The sequence below is a fragment of the Canis aureus genome, chromosome 31 (assembly GCF_053574225.1).
Source record: "Canis aureus isolate CA01 chromosome 31, VMU_Caureus_v.1.0, whole genome shotgun sequence".
Lineage (NCBI taxonomy): Eukaryota > Metazoa > Chordata > Mammalia > Carnivora > Canidae > Canis > Canis aureus.
Window position 1 is genome coordinate 21,509,536 of NC_135641.1, and position 18,186 is coordinate 21,527,721.

At 41.2% G+C, this 18,186-nt stretch overlaps 1 protein-coding gene across 5 annotated transcripts in view; it reads right to left on the bottom strand.

Annotated features, from left to right (window-relative positions):
- ABCC5 (ATP binding cassette subfamily C member 5) overlaps window positions 1–18,186 on the bottom strand; it is a 90,575-nt gene that overhangs the window by 52,227 nt on the left and 20,162 nt on the right. For 2 of the 5 annotated variants that reach the window (XM_077879851.1, XM_077879852.1), the window contains exons 3-8: window positions 7,831–7,988; window positions 7,484–7,639; window positions 6,659–6,806; window positions 1,499–1,732; window positions 1,175–1,348; window positions 434–581 (exon numbers count right to left, since the gene is read on the bottom strand). In XM_077879851.1, the coding sequence (XP_077735977.1) occupies window positions 434–581; window positions 1,175–1,348; window positions 1,499–1,732; window positions 6,659–6,806; window positions 7,484–7,639; window positions 7,831–7,988 (1,018 nt within the window). Of the gene's footprint in view, window positions 1–433; window positions 582–1,174; window positions 1,349–1,498; window positions 1,733–2,492; window positions 4,188–6,658; window positions 6,807–7,483; window positions 7,640–7,830; window positions 7,989–18,186 lie in introns of those variants that run through there. The other 3 variants (XM_077879855.1, XM_077879854.1, XM_077879853.1) reach the window with 3 other exon arrangements.

Sequence of the window (18,186 nt, forward strand, 5' to 3'; positions counted from 1 at the left end):
CTTCCGCTCCTCCAGGATCTCACACTTCACTTACTACCTGTGATGCACATATACCTGTGGCAGGGAGGAAAGGGTGGAGCTCTCAGGAGCCACTTGATATTGTTTTCTATGATGTCTTCATGGCCAGGCTACAAAATTATGGGCAGGATGACAGTATAGATAGGGAGCTTTGAAACTGAATGTGTTGCTTATAACTAGTGTAGTTATCTTGGGAAAAATCACAATTTTCTGGTCTTAGTTTTCTCCTGTGTGAAATGAGATTATGAGTTCAAGTCTCTAATATCCCTTTCAATATAAAGATTACAAGATATTATAATAATATCTGTAAAATATTATGATCCTATGATATTAGGATTCCTAGCAGCTAACATGCTCAGGAAGCAAAGACATAAAGCTCTTCTACCACATGCACATATGAAATCTGTAAACTCACTTTGAACAATTTGAGAAAATGCTTTGACCCAGGCATACATTTTAATAAATTTAATGTAAGTGAGAACTTCATTCATCTTCTGGACACGTTCATCTGTGGTAGTCACACATTTTCTCCTGAAATATGCAGTGATTCGTGACACAAACATCTGAAAGGAAAAGCGAGGTCATGCCAAGTCAGAGTTTATTCAAACTTAAGAACTGTCTAGTCTTTCTGGGAAATAAATTTGCTCAAGATTATTATAAATAAAATGAGTATCTGTAGTTGTACTGCCTTTTAGTAAAATTGGTCTATTAAATTATAATAAAATATTTTTAAATTCTTATATCTTTGTAAGGAAGTTAAGTATTTGTTCTCATAGTAATTGTGGATATTGAGTGCTACCAAAGGGAAGCAGAAGAGCCATATCAGTTAGCATCAAATTGAGACAGACTCAGACACTCCCATGTTCTCAAGGGCAGAGTTCACCTGCTGGCCTCCTCCTTCTCTCAGACTCTCTTTTTAAGTCTCAGTGAGAGTCTGGGCCTTTATTCACAGGACACCTTCCTCTCAGGACAAAATTCTGCCAACATGGACTGAATACTGTATAGCTCTTTTCAGACTTTTCCAAACCAGGTACCTGCTCTGAGGAAATTTCCAATCAGAGATGTGATACCTCAGCAATGTCTACTATATAAAACCTAGTGGAAGTTAACTCATGTAAGGAGAAGCTGCTGTAATACAGCAAGGAGGCTTACTCACCATTGCTGGATAAAAGAGGATAAAAACAGCTGATCCTAGGAAGCCTGTTGGTCCTAGAATAATTACGTTATAAATCATGCCTAAAATGGCAACAATGGGTCCTCCAGCCAATAAGCTGCCAACTGCGGCTGCTTCGAACATCCTCTGCCCGTCGTTGGAACACAGGTTGATGAGCTATAAGACACAAAGGGCAATGAGAGGACCCTGAAAGAATGCTGGCCACTGGCCTCAGGAGGAAGAAGAAAGACAAAGCAGAGATCCAACAGAAAGGAAGAGCTCAAGCAGGGAGCTCTCTCTGTTCTGAAGCAAACACCCTTTACTCACCTCACCCACAGACTTCTCTTTAATGTTCTTTAACTTAAGGATCTTCTTAAACGCCATGGTGAGGATGGCCCCCCGCAAGCGGACACCAGTTCGGTAATTCAATGCCCAAGTCAGTGCCAGTGACCAAGAGCGCACGACTTCTGTCAGGAGGAGGCCCAGGACCAACAGCAAGCTGTACTTGAGGTTAGAATCTGTGACCTGGGTGTATTCCAAGAGGTGTTTCACCACGAAGGCCTACAGGGAGAAACACATGCTGCTGTCAACATCTCCACTGCACCCACACACCACGCCACAGTTTTATGTTAAGTTAGAAAGAGAAAGCAGCTCCACCGTACAGTGGCACATACAATATGCAGAGGAAGACCCTAAAGGACCAGGTACGACTGACTCTATGCCTGCGGATATTTATTCAGGGCGTTTCGCAGGAGGTAGGCCTAAACTGAGTTTTTCTTCCTTAAGGACACCACCAAAACCGTTACTCTTTCTAATGTAACATAAACCTGTCCAAGAGCTGAAATTAATTCTAAACACCGGTCATTAAAAAATATATATTGGACCTTATTCCAGTATCTCCACACATTGATACATGTCTTTAAAGGAAATTAAGACCTTTTTTTTTTTTTGGATCGTTTCAAACGTGCTTATTTGATAAAAAGGAACAGTGTACCTACAGTTGGACTGGGGAAGAGTGAGAAGTGCATTTGCAAAACATTCCTGAAAATAAACATCGGCAGTTTAATAGTACAGAAGAAAGCAAACAAAGCAGACTATCCAAAATCCAGAAACCCACCCGTGTGCCCTCCCCCGCTCCCCACTCCCTCCCAAAAACAAAAACATGTTACCTCAGGTAGCATATGTCTAACACCACCTGCAGTGAGGGAAGGCAGCCAGCCCCCAAGAACCACCGAGTGCCACCTCCAGCTCTGAGGTCCTGCAACGCCGGAGCACACACTCACACAAGGCACATTCAGCAACAGGATTAAATACCAGGAAGTGGGAGGTAATGTACTTTTATTGAAAATGAAAAAAAAATAAAAGTACCATCTTCAAAGAGCATCTCACAGACACTGTACAACAGGAGGAGCATTGCGGTAACATACATGGGAACATACAGAGTCGAATTTTACAAGGCTAGCCATCTAACAGGTCATCTGGCCTCCGACTGTCGTTTTAGCTACACATAGTGGAAATACAGAATAGAACCGATATCTGTTTCCAGAGTCCGGAGTAGTACATCAAGCTGACAGCACTTAATCGATTAAGGCTCCTGAAGCTGCAGTGAGTCTGCAATGGAGTAGATTCTCCAGGAATAAGACCTTGCTGCTTAAGGAAAGAGAATTAAAAAACAAAGCAAAACTAAAAACTCCCCAAAGCGGTAACTCTGCTTAAAATCACTGGGTGCTACTGGTTCAGCAGGCTGTATGACGAGTGACTTCTGTTCAGGACAGAATACAAAAATCTAGGCCTCAAGGAAAAACTGGCGGCATCCTTCAAGAGTCTTTTTTCAAGTCCTTGCAGCTAAAATTGATCTTGCCGAAAATGAAATAAAAACAAGCCACAACAAAAGAAAGCCAAAGCGATCCCCCACCCTGAAGGAAGGAATAAAAAAAAAAAAAAAAAAAACGAGGAACCCATCCACCCAACTACCCCGGATCCTCATAGCACAGGGTACTGTAGGTGGAAGCCAGCTCTGAGTGACAGACAAAAATGGAGGCCAGACACAATTGTCCTGAGGCGGCTAATGCTGAATTCCAGAACCCAGACGCTCTCTGGGCTAACTGGCATTTCTCATTTTTTCCTGAAAGGAAATTAATACCAGATGTCCGCTAGATCCTAAGAGATCCCCACCAATCAGATTTCTGTCAAGCGTCGGTTAAGTAACCTGATCAAATAAATAGGAGGTTTCAGATTCCGAGAACTATTGTATTCCACCTCTCCCCTCCCTCAGATTTTTAGGTTTATATCCACTGTTTGGGTCACCACTGCATACAGCTGGGTTGTTGGTTTACTAGCAAGAAGATTGGCTTCTTTTCCAGTATGCAATCCAAAATGTGGAACTGAGTCACTGAGTGGCAAGGTCAAGACCCCATTTTTCCTCACGTGAAGCAACTCAGTAAGATGGCGGTGCCGTAAAGCATTTTCTCACACACCTCGGCACTGATGGAACAGTCTCCAGAGGAAGGCGTGAAAGGACAGCAGGTTGTAGTTTGGGGTTCCTTCCTTCCCATACCTTTACAGTGCCATTTTTCAGCACTGGGTAATAGCATTAGTACCTCCCAGAGGTGGGGAGCCCGGAGGGAAGGTAAAAAGACATAATAACGAAGGCTTACATTATGTAAAACTTTCAGGGGTGGGGGAGGGGAAGAGGAAACAGCAGATTAAAAAATTTCCAACACAGAGGGTTTTTGTTTTTTTTTTAAAGAAACAATTACATTTCAAACCATTTTGTATGGAATAAAGAAAAAAAGGTTCTCATGAAAAATCCAAGCAAAATTTAGCTTTAAAAAGTTACAAACTTAGCATTTAAATGTAAACAAACTGGGAGAAAACTCGAGATTGTCAGCATAGCTGTCTGGCTGTGGAAAGCATTCCCAGTGAATAAACATTACCTTACCTGAACTCTTGGCGAGAGATTCTGCTCAGCTTGACTCTCTCATTCTGACCGCAGAATACAGCCATCCTGAAAATTCTAAAGAACAGCTTCTGTCACTGGTTCCACTACAGAGAGACTCCCCCCAAATCCAGATCCTGACAGCACCAAGCAAGCTGCAGCTGGGGAGAGGTTGGGAAGGTGGAAAACTTACCTCTCTAGAGGCTATTCACTGCTCTTTCCCCAAAAGGCCCTTGAGCAGAGTTAGCATTCACCAAGATATAGCACTGCAGGAGGTAGCCTTCTCTTGCAGATCTACAGGGTGGATGCTAATTCTTTACACAAAAATCAGAGGTCAGGCCTGGTCTTTTTAAACTGTTTAAATCCAAGAAGGCCACATATCATCTCTGTAACTTTAGCAAGTCTGGCCACTCTTCATGTTAGGTCAGGACCATACCCTTATACATTCTGGAACTCCATTAACACTATTGTGACCTCTGGACACTGCACAGAGCTCTGGTCCACTGGCATCACTAAAACCTCGGATCATCTTGATGTACAGATGTCTGGCCAGTTAAAAAACATACATACACACTAACTTGGTGGTTTCATATATACTGCATATGGCTATCAAGGTTCAGCGATGTCTGAGGGGAGAAAAGAAGAACTATCCCCGTATTTGGAGAGTAAGTTCTTTACATGGATTTCTGTAAGGACAGACTAAGCCAGTTGGAAAGTTGTGCCATATTGGAAAATGTGCAGAAATCTAAAATGGATGTCCTTTGAAAGGATTTAAATCCACAGAACAGAAGGTACGCTCATTGCTAGCATGAATCTCAAAACCAGGCTGATTCTTTAATTTCCAATTAAAGAGAAATTTATTAGAATTGGTACTCCAAAAAAAAAAAAAAAAAAAGAAGAAGAAGAAGAAGAAAAAGAAGCTTGCTTTGCTTATAGTTTTAAATCTTTCTATCATTTAGAGAGACTATGGATGGGACCATTGCTTTCTCAATTGTTCGAGGATGGCATCCCATGAAATAACACAGGCCTTAAGTTGCTCTTCTCCAACAGGGTGGAGAGAAGGAAAAATGTGTTGCTGTTTTCCTATTAAAGGAAGGCTCTCAGTGTTTCCCTGGCATCTAGAAGAGTTTACTAGAGTAAGCATTCCAGTATGCTGTAGCTTAAAAGAGAGAAAAAGGAATATGCAGATGCTCCAGGGAGTGACTGTAGGCCCCCAAACTGAAAATGCATAGGTACGTTTTATTCCCAAATAAAAAATTAAAATCTCAACAATCTTTGGAATTTCTTCCCTTTTTGGTTTTGTTTTTTGTTGGTTTTTCTTTTTCTTTTTTTCTTTTTTTGGCATGGGGGGAGCCAATGAACTTCTTGCACTGGCCAAATGGAATCAAGAAAGCCTACATATTGTGCTACCCAGTTCAAAGAATTCTACAGAAGATTCAGAGCAGCCACCAGCCCTGTAGTGAAACAATGACAGAAGCTCTTCTTGGGGGAAGCTGGTCCTATGAAAATGTTTGCCATTTTGGTCAGTAACATAATATTCACTCACATGGTCTCTCTTACTTAAAACTTATACAAAAGTGTGTTAGTTGGTCAATTAATATAGAAACCTAATACCAGAAAAGTAGTGTTCTCTGCTTGAGAAAAGAGATCAGAACTTTTAAAGGCATCAAACATTTAAAAAACAAAAAACAAACAAACAACAACAACAAAAAAAAACAAAAAACTGCAAATTAGTTTTACCTAATCACCATGCATCTTAGGCATATACTTACCAAAACCATGAACCTCCAGCTTACCCACACACGGAAAATGCACAGTATAAGTAGTACTACTGCTCCGATGCCTCAAGGCAAATATGTAGAAAATAGATTTAATCAAAGTCTCAAGTGTAAAGCAGCACAGCAGGTGTAAGAAACAGGTGTCCAGAAAACAGTGTGAACATCACTCTCTTGCCTACTCTGCTTCAGTACACGCTAGGAAAAAACCACGGCTGCCACCCCGACACCTGCCACACAGTTTACACTATAAACCAAAACTTAAAATAGACTCCAGGTTGGACTCTAAAAACCTCAACACTCATCTAGTTTCTTCGGGCTCATTGGCCACAGAACCACCAAACACCTGACAACTCTGCCTCCAGGCATTCAGTGTGTCACCAGCACTAGCTCAGCAGCCTATGCCACACAACACTGCTCTCGCCCACTCACAGCACCACAAGACACATCTTCCCAAACCAAGACTGTCGTTTCATGTCAACACACAGCAAAGAAGCACAGTCCTGCGCGGAGCCAGAATCATTCATCTTCACCCGCCCCAGGAAAGCAAGCCAGTTCCAGCTCTTCTCTGGCAACACGGCCGCTCATGCTTTCAGCTGCTGACCAGCTACCATTCATTCCAAAATCAATGGTTCCCTTCCAACAGACCTAGAGGCATCTCTAAGGCTGCTAACTAGCCCAACGGTGAGCACAACCCCTGCAACAGAATAAGAGTGTTAGAGCTGGCCATGGCCGGGCCCCTGGAGACTGTCAGAAGGGATGGTTAGAACTTACTGGTCCACTGAAGCCAGCCAGCTGCGTGATCATCAGGCACACGATGGAGAGGATGAGCCTTGTACGGCAGAAGATCCACACAACCCTTCGGAGGGAAGCAGCGTCTGGCCCAACTTCATTCAGCTCTTCTTGCCACAGTCTCTCTAGTCTTAACAAGGGCACATGTCCTCTGTTACACATCTCCCCAGGTGATCAGACACCCTAGTTTCCCTCTTTCCATTGCTTTTTGTCTCCAGGCTTTGACACCACTCACACCAGCCTCTTCTTTGAACTAATGAACTATGTACACAGACTTCACCTTCTGGGGAAAAATATCCTTCCTGGGCAACTACATATTTACCCTCAGGAGCCTCTCAGGAGACAGGAAATGATGAGAACAAAAGTCCTTCCTTCCACCCAAAAAAATTATCCCTGAATAGAATTCATTTATGGCTAAGAACTTCCTTTCTCAAGGGTCCCCAACTCTTTCTGAAGGATCCTATGGTCAACTGCAAAGTTGCAAACTAAATTTTAATCATGATAATCAGCTACCACAAAAATGCATTCTGTCACAAGGCAGCAACATAATTTCCCTGTAGACTCAGGAAGAGAAGCAGGGCTGAGAGAGAGAGAGAAAGCCCGTGGTTAAAACAGGATTAAAGGTGAAATAGGAGATAAAGCAGAAGAGCAAAGAGAAAGTCATCCCCAGGCTACCCTCCCTCCACAGGACAGCTCAGATCCTAAAAGAACACAGAGCTGAGGGCGTCACACTGCTGGACTCCCCCTGCTAGCTCAGGCCCTATACACCCGGTATGTGGGAGACGAGGGTGGACCAGAGACGCCTACCTTCTGCAGTTCACGTCAGAAGACTCGTGCTTGGACAAAGACCACACATCCTCCATTGAGAGCTCCCCCTTCCTGTGGGCCATGCGGGCCAGAGGAGAAAGCCAAGAAAATGTCATGCAGGAGAAGAGCCCAGCATTGTCCACTGGGTGCTGGTGTCTAAGGAGAGAAAACCCAAAGCACGAAATTGTCAATGACTGAGAGAGGCTAGCCAGCATTTATAATACACTGTTTATTAAACAGAGTTCCTGACTAAAAACAGGTCTTCCCCAGTAGTCGAATCCTAGCCCAAATTTTCAAAGATGCTTTTGATGCTTCACAGCAAATCATTAACCGGCAGAGTCTCTTACTTGGAAGTGGTCCGGATGGGCTTCAGAGCACTTAAGCTATGATGGTACTTTCCCTTGGGATGTTCCTCATCCAGGATTCTGAGCTGAGAATGCATGGAGGCATCCAGAGAAAGGCCCTCAGCTCGGGCTGCTGTTTCCAAGGCATCTTGGCATTCCAACTGTTTCAACAGATAGCGAAGGCAAAAGATAGAGAGAGGGGGCAAAAAAGCACTGTTAATGAACGTTAGAGGAACAGAGGGGCAAATCTACCTGACGTAACAGTTTCAAACTGCAAACCAGATTCCCCTCATCTGAGAAATCCCAAGGGTCAGGGTTAAACATGAATTCATATGCTAAGAACTTACTAAGGAACATTTAACCACTTACTTAAAACTTTTCTTTTTTTTTTTTTTTTTTTTAAAGATTTATTTATTTATCAGAGACAGAGAGACAGAGAGAGGCAGAGACACAGGAGGAGGGAGAAGCAGGCTCCATGCCGGGAGCCTGACGTGGGACTCGATCCCAGGACTCCAGGATCGCACTCTGGGCCAAAGGCAGGCGCTAAACCACTGAGCCACCCAGGGATCCCCTTAAAACTTTTCAATTCTTGAGCACTTTTAGGTTCAGAAAAATTGAACAAAATGTATAGAGAGCTTCCATAGACCTCCTCATCTCCCCGTCTCTTCCCCCCCATTAGTGACATCTTGCATGAGGGTGGTACATTTGTTACAACTGATAAACCAATATTGATATGTTACTATTGACTAAAACTACAGTTTACATTGAGATTCACTCTTTGTGTTGTACATTCTAAAACTTATGTTTTTATCACCAATGTGTTTTATCTTTCATTTCCCAATGTGGAGTGAGAGTCAATCATTTCACTAACTGCAAATTCTATTGCCCATTTTCTATGACAAAAACTTCACAATCACCCCCCAATTAAACAGCTCTGTCACAGAGAAAAGCCAGTATGAACACATATCTCCCCTCTCTCTTCCTTATCAGCAACAGGGACAGCAGAATAGGGGCCCACACCCTGGCTGCACAGCTAAAGAGCTCCAACAGTTAGATGTCTGCTCCATGAAGCAGAGGGTCTCATGACCTGAAATACGAAGTTAACCATATTTACCATAAAGCTTAAAATACCAATAAATCACATTAACAAAAATACATATAACCCAAACTCTAACTGAAGCAGAAGAGGGTGGGCCAAGAATCTGAACACTTCTCCCCTTGTTTACTCTAAAAGTACTCAAAGTTTACCCCTTCTTGTTGCGGAAGCAGAAGCATTGTTTTCCTCAGATAAGGATTATAAGTACGCCATCATTTTTCTCACATTATCACAAATATTTCCAGCAATGACTGGAAATAGCAAGAAAGAACAAGTCCTCAAATCAAGAAAAAGTTAAATGGTGCAGCCCTTTCCACACTGTGTCTTACACAGGCAAAGTCTCTGTTTTTATGCACCACCTCTTTTCCACACAGAGCAGAGGCCACTCAAATATTAGCAGAAATGCATTTATTCATGGAGGTACCTATATGTCTAGGTGGCTCTCTCCTCAAACACAGCAGCTTTAGTTCATAAGACAGTTATGCATCTTAAGATAAGGTATTGCTTAGTATCAGTAAAGTACACAGCCTTGGCAACTGGGAAACACATTTTTGTCCTTCTGACAAAGGCAAGGTAGACAGTTCAAGAGAATAACAACACACCATAACAACAACAACAAAAAAGTCAATATCAAGAATTAACTCTTACATAAAGTCCTTAGGCATAAGGTGAACACTTATTTCGTGGTTAGGGACTGTGGTACCTAACAATGAACTAAAGGTTGCTGAGAGTCAAGAATACAACAAAGGTAGATTTTTTTCTTTTTTGGTTTTGTCTGTTTGGTTGTTTTTTTTTTTTTAATATTTTATTTATTTATTCATAGAGACACAGAGAGAGAATGAGAGGCAGAGACACAGGCAGAGGGAGAAGCAGGCTCCATGGAGAGAGCCTGACGTGGGATTCGATCCAGGGTCTCCAGGATCACACCCTGGGCCGCAGGCAGCGCTAAACCACTGTGCCACTGGGGCTGCCCTGGTTGGTTGTTTTTTGAACCTTTAAGCTGCCTATAACCACAAGGAGAAGAAAATCATTGGATTAAGAAAGGAGAAAGATACACTAAAAATACAAACATACCTATTATAAGGAAATAGAAACTGGGAATATGTACAGAGTAGGTACAGAATGTTGTAAGGATATCAAAAAGATCTCCAAATATTTAGAAATTATGTAGGGGTGCCTTTTTGGCTCAGGCAGTTTGGCAACGGGCTCTTCATTTCTGCTCAGGTCATGATCTCTGGGAATCAAGCCCTCCAACAGGCCCCACGCTCTGCAGGCAGTCTGCTTGCAAATCTCTCTATTCCTCTTCTTCTGTCCCTCCCCCTGCTTGCACACTCTCTTTAAAAAAAAAAAAAAAAGTTTTGCAACACACTTCTAAACAACATGAGTTAGGGGCGCTTGAGTGGCTCAGTCAGTTAAGTGTCTGCCTTTGGCTCAGGACATAAACCTGGGGTCCTGGGCAGCCAGGAGTCTGCTTCTCTCTCTGCCCCTCCCCCTGCTCCTTCTCTCTCTCTTGTTCACTCTCTCAAATAAATATATAAAATCTCTAAATAACATGAGTTAAAGAAGATGTCAATTGGAAATTAGTAAATATCTTGAACTAAATGGTAAGAAATTATAGCACATCAGAATTTGTGGGATAAAACTAACGCAGAACACAGTACAGATGTGAACTCTTCAAAATAATATATTAGAAATGAAGAGAAAGTGAAAAATCAATGCTCTAAACTAGGGGTCAGCAAAATTTTCTGTAAAGGACCAGATAGATAGTAAATATTTTAGGCTTTGTGGGCCAAGAGGCAAAATCAAGGGCATTATGTAGGTATTTATATTACAAAGGAAAAGAAATTTCCACAAAATGTTTGACAAAATTCAAAATACAGTAATAATTGAAAAATTTTTGGTAATACAGATCTACTAATGAGAAGAATGGAGGACTAATATTTCACTTAACTGGGGTTTAAAATAGTTTTCCCTAGAATTAAAATCGATCAAAACTTTCATCTCTTAATGGCTGATTTGTAATAAGATTTTACAATTTCATCTTTGAAAATGTCTTTTCACAGAGACAGGTACTGCTAAATACTGAACATCAATCCACGAGTACATGATTTTAGTTGAGCATATTTATCTTTTGGAAGGCATAAGAGAATTCTATTAGACTTTTCTCTTGACATTTGCTTTTATTATGTCATTATATTCAGATTAATCACTTCCAATTGAAAGGTAGAAGTTTCTAAAAGACATCATTAAATGGATTTGTTTATTGTGGTAAAACATATATGAAAACTGCCATTTTGACCACTTTTAAGTGTACAGTGCAGGGGCATTAATTATATTGAGAATGTTGGACAACCATCGTCACTATCTCTAACGTAAATGGATCTTGAAATATGGAAATTTCCTTTGTCTTTTATTGAGGGTCTAAACACACTGCCAGAACCGTAACTTAAACTTGGCAAATATAGCCACTACCTATCTGTATGGGAATGGAGATCTCATTTCTTATTTTAACTTTGAAAGTATAAGAAGCATATAAAGCAGCTTGACATTACCTGTGATTCAAACATAGTCGTCACTGAAATTACTTTATTGCAGAATCATTTTACATTCCCACTCACAATGTATGAGAGATCCAGTTTCTCCACATCCTCACCATCACCTGGTATTATCATTATTTTTTTTTATTTTAGCCACTCATTTAGGCATGATTCGATATCTCATTTTGATTTTGATTTGCACTATCTTAATGGTTAATGATGTGAAACATCTTTTCCTGTGCTTATCTGCCACCTATACTTCTTTTTTTGGTGAAGTATCTGTTTACATCTTTTGCCCATTGTCTAAGTGGGATGGTTCATCGTGTTGAGTTTAGAGAATTTTTTATCTACTATGGACTCAAGTCTTTTGTTAGATGATTCGCATATATTTTCTTTCTTAATTTACAGAGCACGAGTTTTATTTTTTATTTATTTATTTTTTTTCAGAGCACAAGTTTTAAATTTTGATCAAGTTTAATTTGTTGATTTGGTTTTATGGATTGTGCTTTTTAATGTTATGTCTACAAATGCTTCATCTAGCCCTAGGTCATGAATATTTTCTTGTATGTTTTCTTCCAAAAGTTTTACAATTTTTACACTTAGAGCAATATTTCACCTTGAGTTAATTCTTATACAAAGTGTAAGATTTAGGGCAGCCCCAGTGGCTCATCGGTTTAGCGCCGCCTTCAGCTCAGGCATGATCCTGGAGACCCGGGATCGAGTACCACATCAGGCTCCCTGCATGGCGCCTGCTTCTCCCTCTGCCTGTGTCTCTGCCTCTCTGTGTGTGTGTGTCTCTCATGAATAAATAAATAAAATCTTTAAAAAAAAAAAAAACAAAGTGTAAGATTTAGATGAAGATTCTTTTTTTTGCCTATAAATGTCCAATTGTTCCAACATCATTTGTTGAAGACTACCATCTCTTCATTAAATTGCTTTTGTACCTATGTGAAAATCAGTTGCCCATACGTGTGTGAGTTGATTTCTGGACTCTATGCCACTGACCTATTTTTCTCTCCCTCCAATGATACCACTAACTTGATTACTATAGCTAGATAGTAAGTCTTAAAACAGGGTAATGTGATATCTCTAACTTTATTCTTCTTTTTTAAAATTGGTTTAGCTATTCTAGTTCTTTTGCTTTTCTAGGAGAATCAAGTTTAAGAGCTAAGGGAGTTTTGTAAAATCTTTTTTTTTTTTTAAGATTTTATTTATTCATGAGAAACACACTGAGAGAGGCAGAGACATAGGCAGGGGGAAAAGCAGGCAGACACTCAACTACTGAGCCACCCAGGTGCCCCGTAAAATCTTTTGACATTGCAGCATCAGAAAAGGAAAGCTTGGTATGCCACCTCTTACTATTCTTACATGAGAATGGCACAGTAGCATTAAGAGGAAACAAAAATCTTCACATCTTGTTTAATGCATTCTTTCAAGAAATGACTTACTGAGCACCTATGTACAAGACTGTTCCAGATGCTGGGAATAAGAATATGCCAATTTCTATGTGTATAGTACACTAATTTTTCTTCATCTCTAAAATGCCAACTTATAGTTTTCAACAAAACCTATGAACAGAAAAGTGAATGGACTTAACAAAATCCTCTTGTTGCATGAGTTTTGTTCCTTTGATTATTCATAATGATGTCATATTCCATCACCTCCTGGGTCATAAGTAGCTTTCCGTGATGGAGAATGTCAAATACAGAGCCTTTTTTTAAAGACTCAGATGAGGGATGCCTGGGTGGCTCAGTGGTTAAGCACTTGCCTTTGCTCAAGATGTGATCCCAGATTCTTGGGATTGAGTCCTATATCGGGCTGCCCGCAGGGAGCCTGCTTCTCTTCTGCTCATGTGTCTGCCTCTCTCTGTGTGTGTCTCATGAATAAATAAATAAAACCTAAAAAAAAAATAAAAAAAAAAAAATAAAATAAAAATAAAAATAAAACCTTAAAAAAAAAAAAAAGACTCAGATGATGGGGCACCTGGGTAGCTCAGTCAGTTAAGTGTCTGACTCTTAATTTCAGCTCAGGTCACAATCTTAGGGTTGTGAGGTCCAGCCCCACTTCAAGCTCCACACTAGGTGTGAAGTCTGCTAAAGGCTCTCTCTCCCTCCCTCTTCCTCTGCTCCATCCTCCTCCTTCTCCTAAATAAATAAATAAATGAATAAATGAATAAATGAATGAATGAATGAATGAATGAATGAATAAATAAATAAATAAATAAATAAATACAAAAAGACTCAGATGAATGTTGACAGGAAAGATTTCATCGCCCCAGAAATACCTTGAGTACCATTTAGCATTTAGTAATTTAGCGTTACTAAATATCTGCAACATAACAGCCACTGAGAGCTCTTCTACTGCTTTTGATTTTAGAACAAGAAACTCAGTATAATTTTACCCTGACAAAAATTAAACTCCCATTAATATGGTTGAAATTGCACTAATCCTCAAATTTTCACATAATAATAAAACAGGGAGGAGGAATTCCCACAGTGTAGATACAAAGAAGTCGACATTGTTGACCTAAGAGAATCAAAAGCTGCCACTCTAAACCACCCACTTTCCAAATCATATCCCATTTTTCCTATACTGCTTCCTATACTGTCTACCTTGTCATATCTTACCACCTCAGTGAGGATAAAGAAATATCTGCACCTAGCTCCTTCTCTTGAAGGTCTCTCAAAGCAATAAGCAATAGATGTTGTAGCTGATGGCAAGAATTCTTGAATGTTAAAATAACATTAGCAAGAAATCAAGAGAAAATCCTCTTACTCCAATAAAACTATTTCTCTTAAAGTAGTATTAATACCTCCATAGGTACACTTTCCTCACAATTGGACGTCATTGTGAAGTATAGTGACTTTGAACATGGATGTTAGAAGACAGACGACATGGGTTCATGTGCTGATTCTGGTGCTGATTCACCAACCTTCAGCATGTTACCTAGCCACTTTAAACTCGTTTACTCATTTTTACAATGGTGCATGCATCTACCACATAGTGTTGAGAGGAACTAATGAGATAATGAAAAGTGCTTAGCAAAGTATGTGCATATAGTAAACATTTAACACATACTAACTACATTACCAATTTATTCATCTGATAAATCTTACAGCCTATCTCAAATATTTCCTCTCTTCTTTAGCTTTCCCTGACTCTTTTATTTATTTTTGCAGTTGTTATTCTTTTCTTTCTTTCTACAAACCCTTGTGTCAAGTGCTGACTCTTCATAGATCCCAGCAATGGAGGTGTTCTACTGGATACAAACCCAGACCCAGAAGCAGCTTGTCTACGACTGGTTTAGCTCAGGTGCCTCACCAATGTGTGTGATAGGTGAGGGAGTGACCCCCTTTCTGGCCCCACCCTGTTTCTCCTGAGGAGCTGCAGTCTCCATGGGGTGGCCCTCCTGCAGGGAGGAAAACCAGTTACCCTAGTCCAACCAAGGCCTAGCGGTGCTGTTGATCCTTTCACCTGAGCCAGATTCTGACTTAGAGGAATTCAGTCATAATCTCCTGACTCTTCTAGGATCAGAAAGTTTATTTCCTCCCTCCTATGTCTTTTCTGTACCTGTGGTTTTCTAGTAGGAGCTCCTGAGATATAGGCTCTTACTCTTGCTTGTATCCGCCCTGTGTGTGGCTCGGAGTTGAGCGTAGAGCCTGCATAGAGACTCTCTCTCTTTCTCTCTCTTCCTCTGCCCCTCCCTCCATGAGCTCACTCATGTGTACACTTTCTCTCTCTCTCTACATATATATATATATATATCAATTAAAATATCTTTATGTTGACTCACAATCTACATTATTATCATTTAATGCTTCATGATATACCACTGAGGAAACTTCTTAACCATCTTATTTCTGTTTAGATTCCCCACTGTTTTTGCTTATCATTAACAGTATGATAAATAATTATAACTTATTTTTCTCTTTCTGAATTATTTAGGATAAATTCCTAAATAATGGAGGATTACAGGATTAGAGAGTATAGCTCCTAGCAATTAGACATCTATCCCATTTGCCTGATTAACCTTATTACAGAACATGTAATCCAGAATTATTGCAAAAGAACTGCTGTGTTGCAAACTGGTCCCTGTACATGCAAGGCAAGGGGAGCCTGAAGAAAGAGGCAGACCACTTCAGACTGGTAGGTGGCAAGTTCAAGCAGCAAGGGAATTTACCTGAGGCTTATCTTAGGCAGCCGCAAGACAAGTAGATCTCTGTGCCTGCCCACTAAACATAAGAGTTTATGCAAGGGCCTTCACTGGGTCTAGTCACGTATATCATCCAATAGTCTCAGCAACACACTACCATCTCACAGCAGTGTCCTAAGAATAGCTTTTTGGAGTGGGTAAGACAAGTAGAAGCTACATTCCAAGGACAGGGGAGTGGGTAAGGAACCTGTGATTGCCTAGGTCGAGCTCACAGGTCAGCTGGCAGTCATATCCTCCTGATGACCTTCCCCAACACTCTAGCCTTTACCTCCAGCTCCTACAATCTCACATGTCCCTTCTTCCACAATGTGCCCTGAGTAGTAGTCAGCAAGGACTTTCCTTTGCATGGTGGTAGCCTCTTTGACAGCTAACTGGCTGCAGTGAAGGCAGATGCCACAGCAATTACACAGGCACATAAAAGAGAAAACCCAAATTAAGATAATGACCAAAATCAGTGCTAACTTTTCCACCAAAAGCCCCATGTTCCAAGCCACTGATTTATTAAGTCCCCTGGGCTGGGGGTTGGATCACTCAGGGCATTTACATGTGCCTTCATCTGATTTAATAAAAATGATACATTAGAGACTCATCGGGTATGCACATGTAGCATTCTGTCTGGATAATGGTACAGGTGCCTCATTGCAAGGCAGTAATAATGTCCAAGGCCATTCTATTTTGGAGGACAGCTTTTCTCATTAGAGACATTCAGTGTTCAATAAGGATGGGCATTGTTGGCTATCATTTCCTTAATGTCCTCCAGGCCAATGGAGGGAACAAAGAAGGTGGTCAAATGATTGTGTCAGGGGAAAAGAGAACCTACCCACTGAGCCTTGAGGAGAGGGAGGCTGGCAGCCTTAGTAACTTGACCTTGTTATACAGACTATATACCTGGCCAGGGAGGCATCACTGTTAGGCATGAGGGAATGGACTGGGGGTGGGATATACCAGACCAGGATGCCCACCTCTTTCCTTCTTTCAATGGCACAGGTTCTACTCTAGCATAGTGGGTTTCAACAACAGGATCCCAGTGGAAACTGAATAGTTCCCCATCATCCAAGGATATGAACTAACTTGCCAATCCAGGTGAGACATCTCATTGCAAACTCCAGGCATGATGGGGCTTGGTGTTCTCAGTAGCACAGCATGTTAATCCATGGTGAAAGTTGGACAATGGCTCTTTACCATGTCATCCATACCTATACAGTGTTGGGTGCCTGAGCAGGGGTCCCCAGTCTGGCATATGGGACTAGAGGGCCTAATGGCTGACCATACAAATGTATTAAAGCCTGGGGCAGTACTTGAGTCCACTTGGCCGAAGTGGTTTTATCTATTAGTAATTATATCTGCTGCTTTAAGATTCCATTTTTCCTTTCTACCAACCCTAGTACGTGCAGGCAATAAGGGCGATGGAACATGAACATGTCCATTCAATGTCATATTCTTTTGTTCAGGCTGAAACACCATGACCTTTGCCATGTGACCTCTGATCACTGTCTAGTTGATTGAGTATCTGTACATGGTACTCAACTTCTCTAATCCCCTTCTCTAATTCCCTAATGGTGGCAGCCAGTTTGTGTGGCAACAGGGGAAAGCTTGGGTGAGATCAGATGCAGGGTTCACACAAACCAAGGCATATTTAGAACCCTCACTCTGACGGAAGCTCAATAGAATCAATTTGCCAATCTCTCACAAGTTGAGAACTACAGTGGATTGCCCCAGATTCCTTTGGCAGTTGCCTTGGGTATTGTTTGGAACACAGAGAACATGCTGTTCTTACATTAACCAAATCACTGTATTTCAAGAGCAATCTGGCATCCTGAGCAATACAGCATCCCACCTGAGCACAATGGTGGCTCTTCCTTCTATGCACCTAGTCTGCTATATCTACTAAAGGGCTCATACCAGAGTTAGGGCATCAGTTTCTTAACTGTAAGAGGGTGTCAGTACCTTATAAGCTGGAAGAGATTGAGGATTGTCTCAGGCTCTTGCAGGTGAACCCAAATGTACCCTCGCACATCCTGACCACACAAAGACCCACTTATAATCATCTACTTCTCAGCTTCCTGTTGTCCAAACCACAGGGCTAATTCCTTTAGAATAGCCCAACTGTTGATGTAAAGGGTTAACAGTAGGATTCAATGAATGACCACCAGCCAAACCACTCTGAGTTCAGCCCACTGGCTGTCACATTGGCTCCTGTCTGAGATGCTCTACCTGGAGGAGTGTTCTATACACTGCTAGAAACTATTGGTGTAAGGGGTTATATCAGGTTTCTGTTTCTTTACACAGCTGGGACCAAATTCTATGGGTACTCTCTGCTGTTGTCTTTGCCACAACACCTGACTCACATCTTCCAGAGTCACAGACATATCTAACTCAAATGGCAGTCCTCTTTGGGAGATGCCCACAGCTTTAATCTACTTCATTAGGTTTTTGTCATCTCAAAGGAGGCTAGCTACTCTGATCCCCAGTCCCACACATGTCCTTTCTTTACCAGGTAGCAGTGGTAAAGG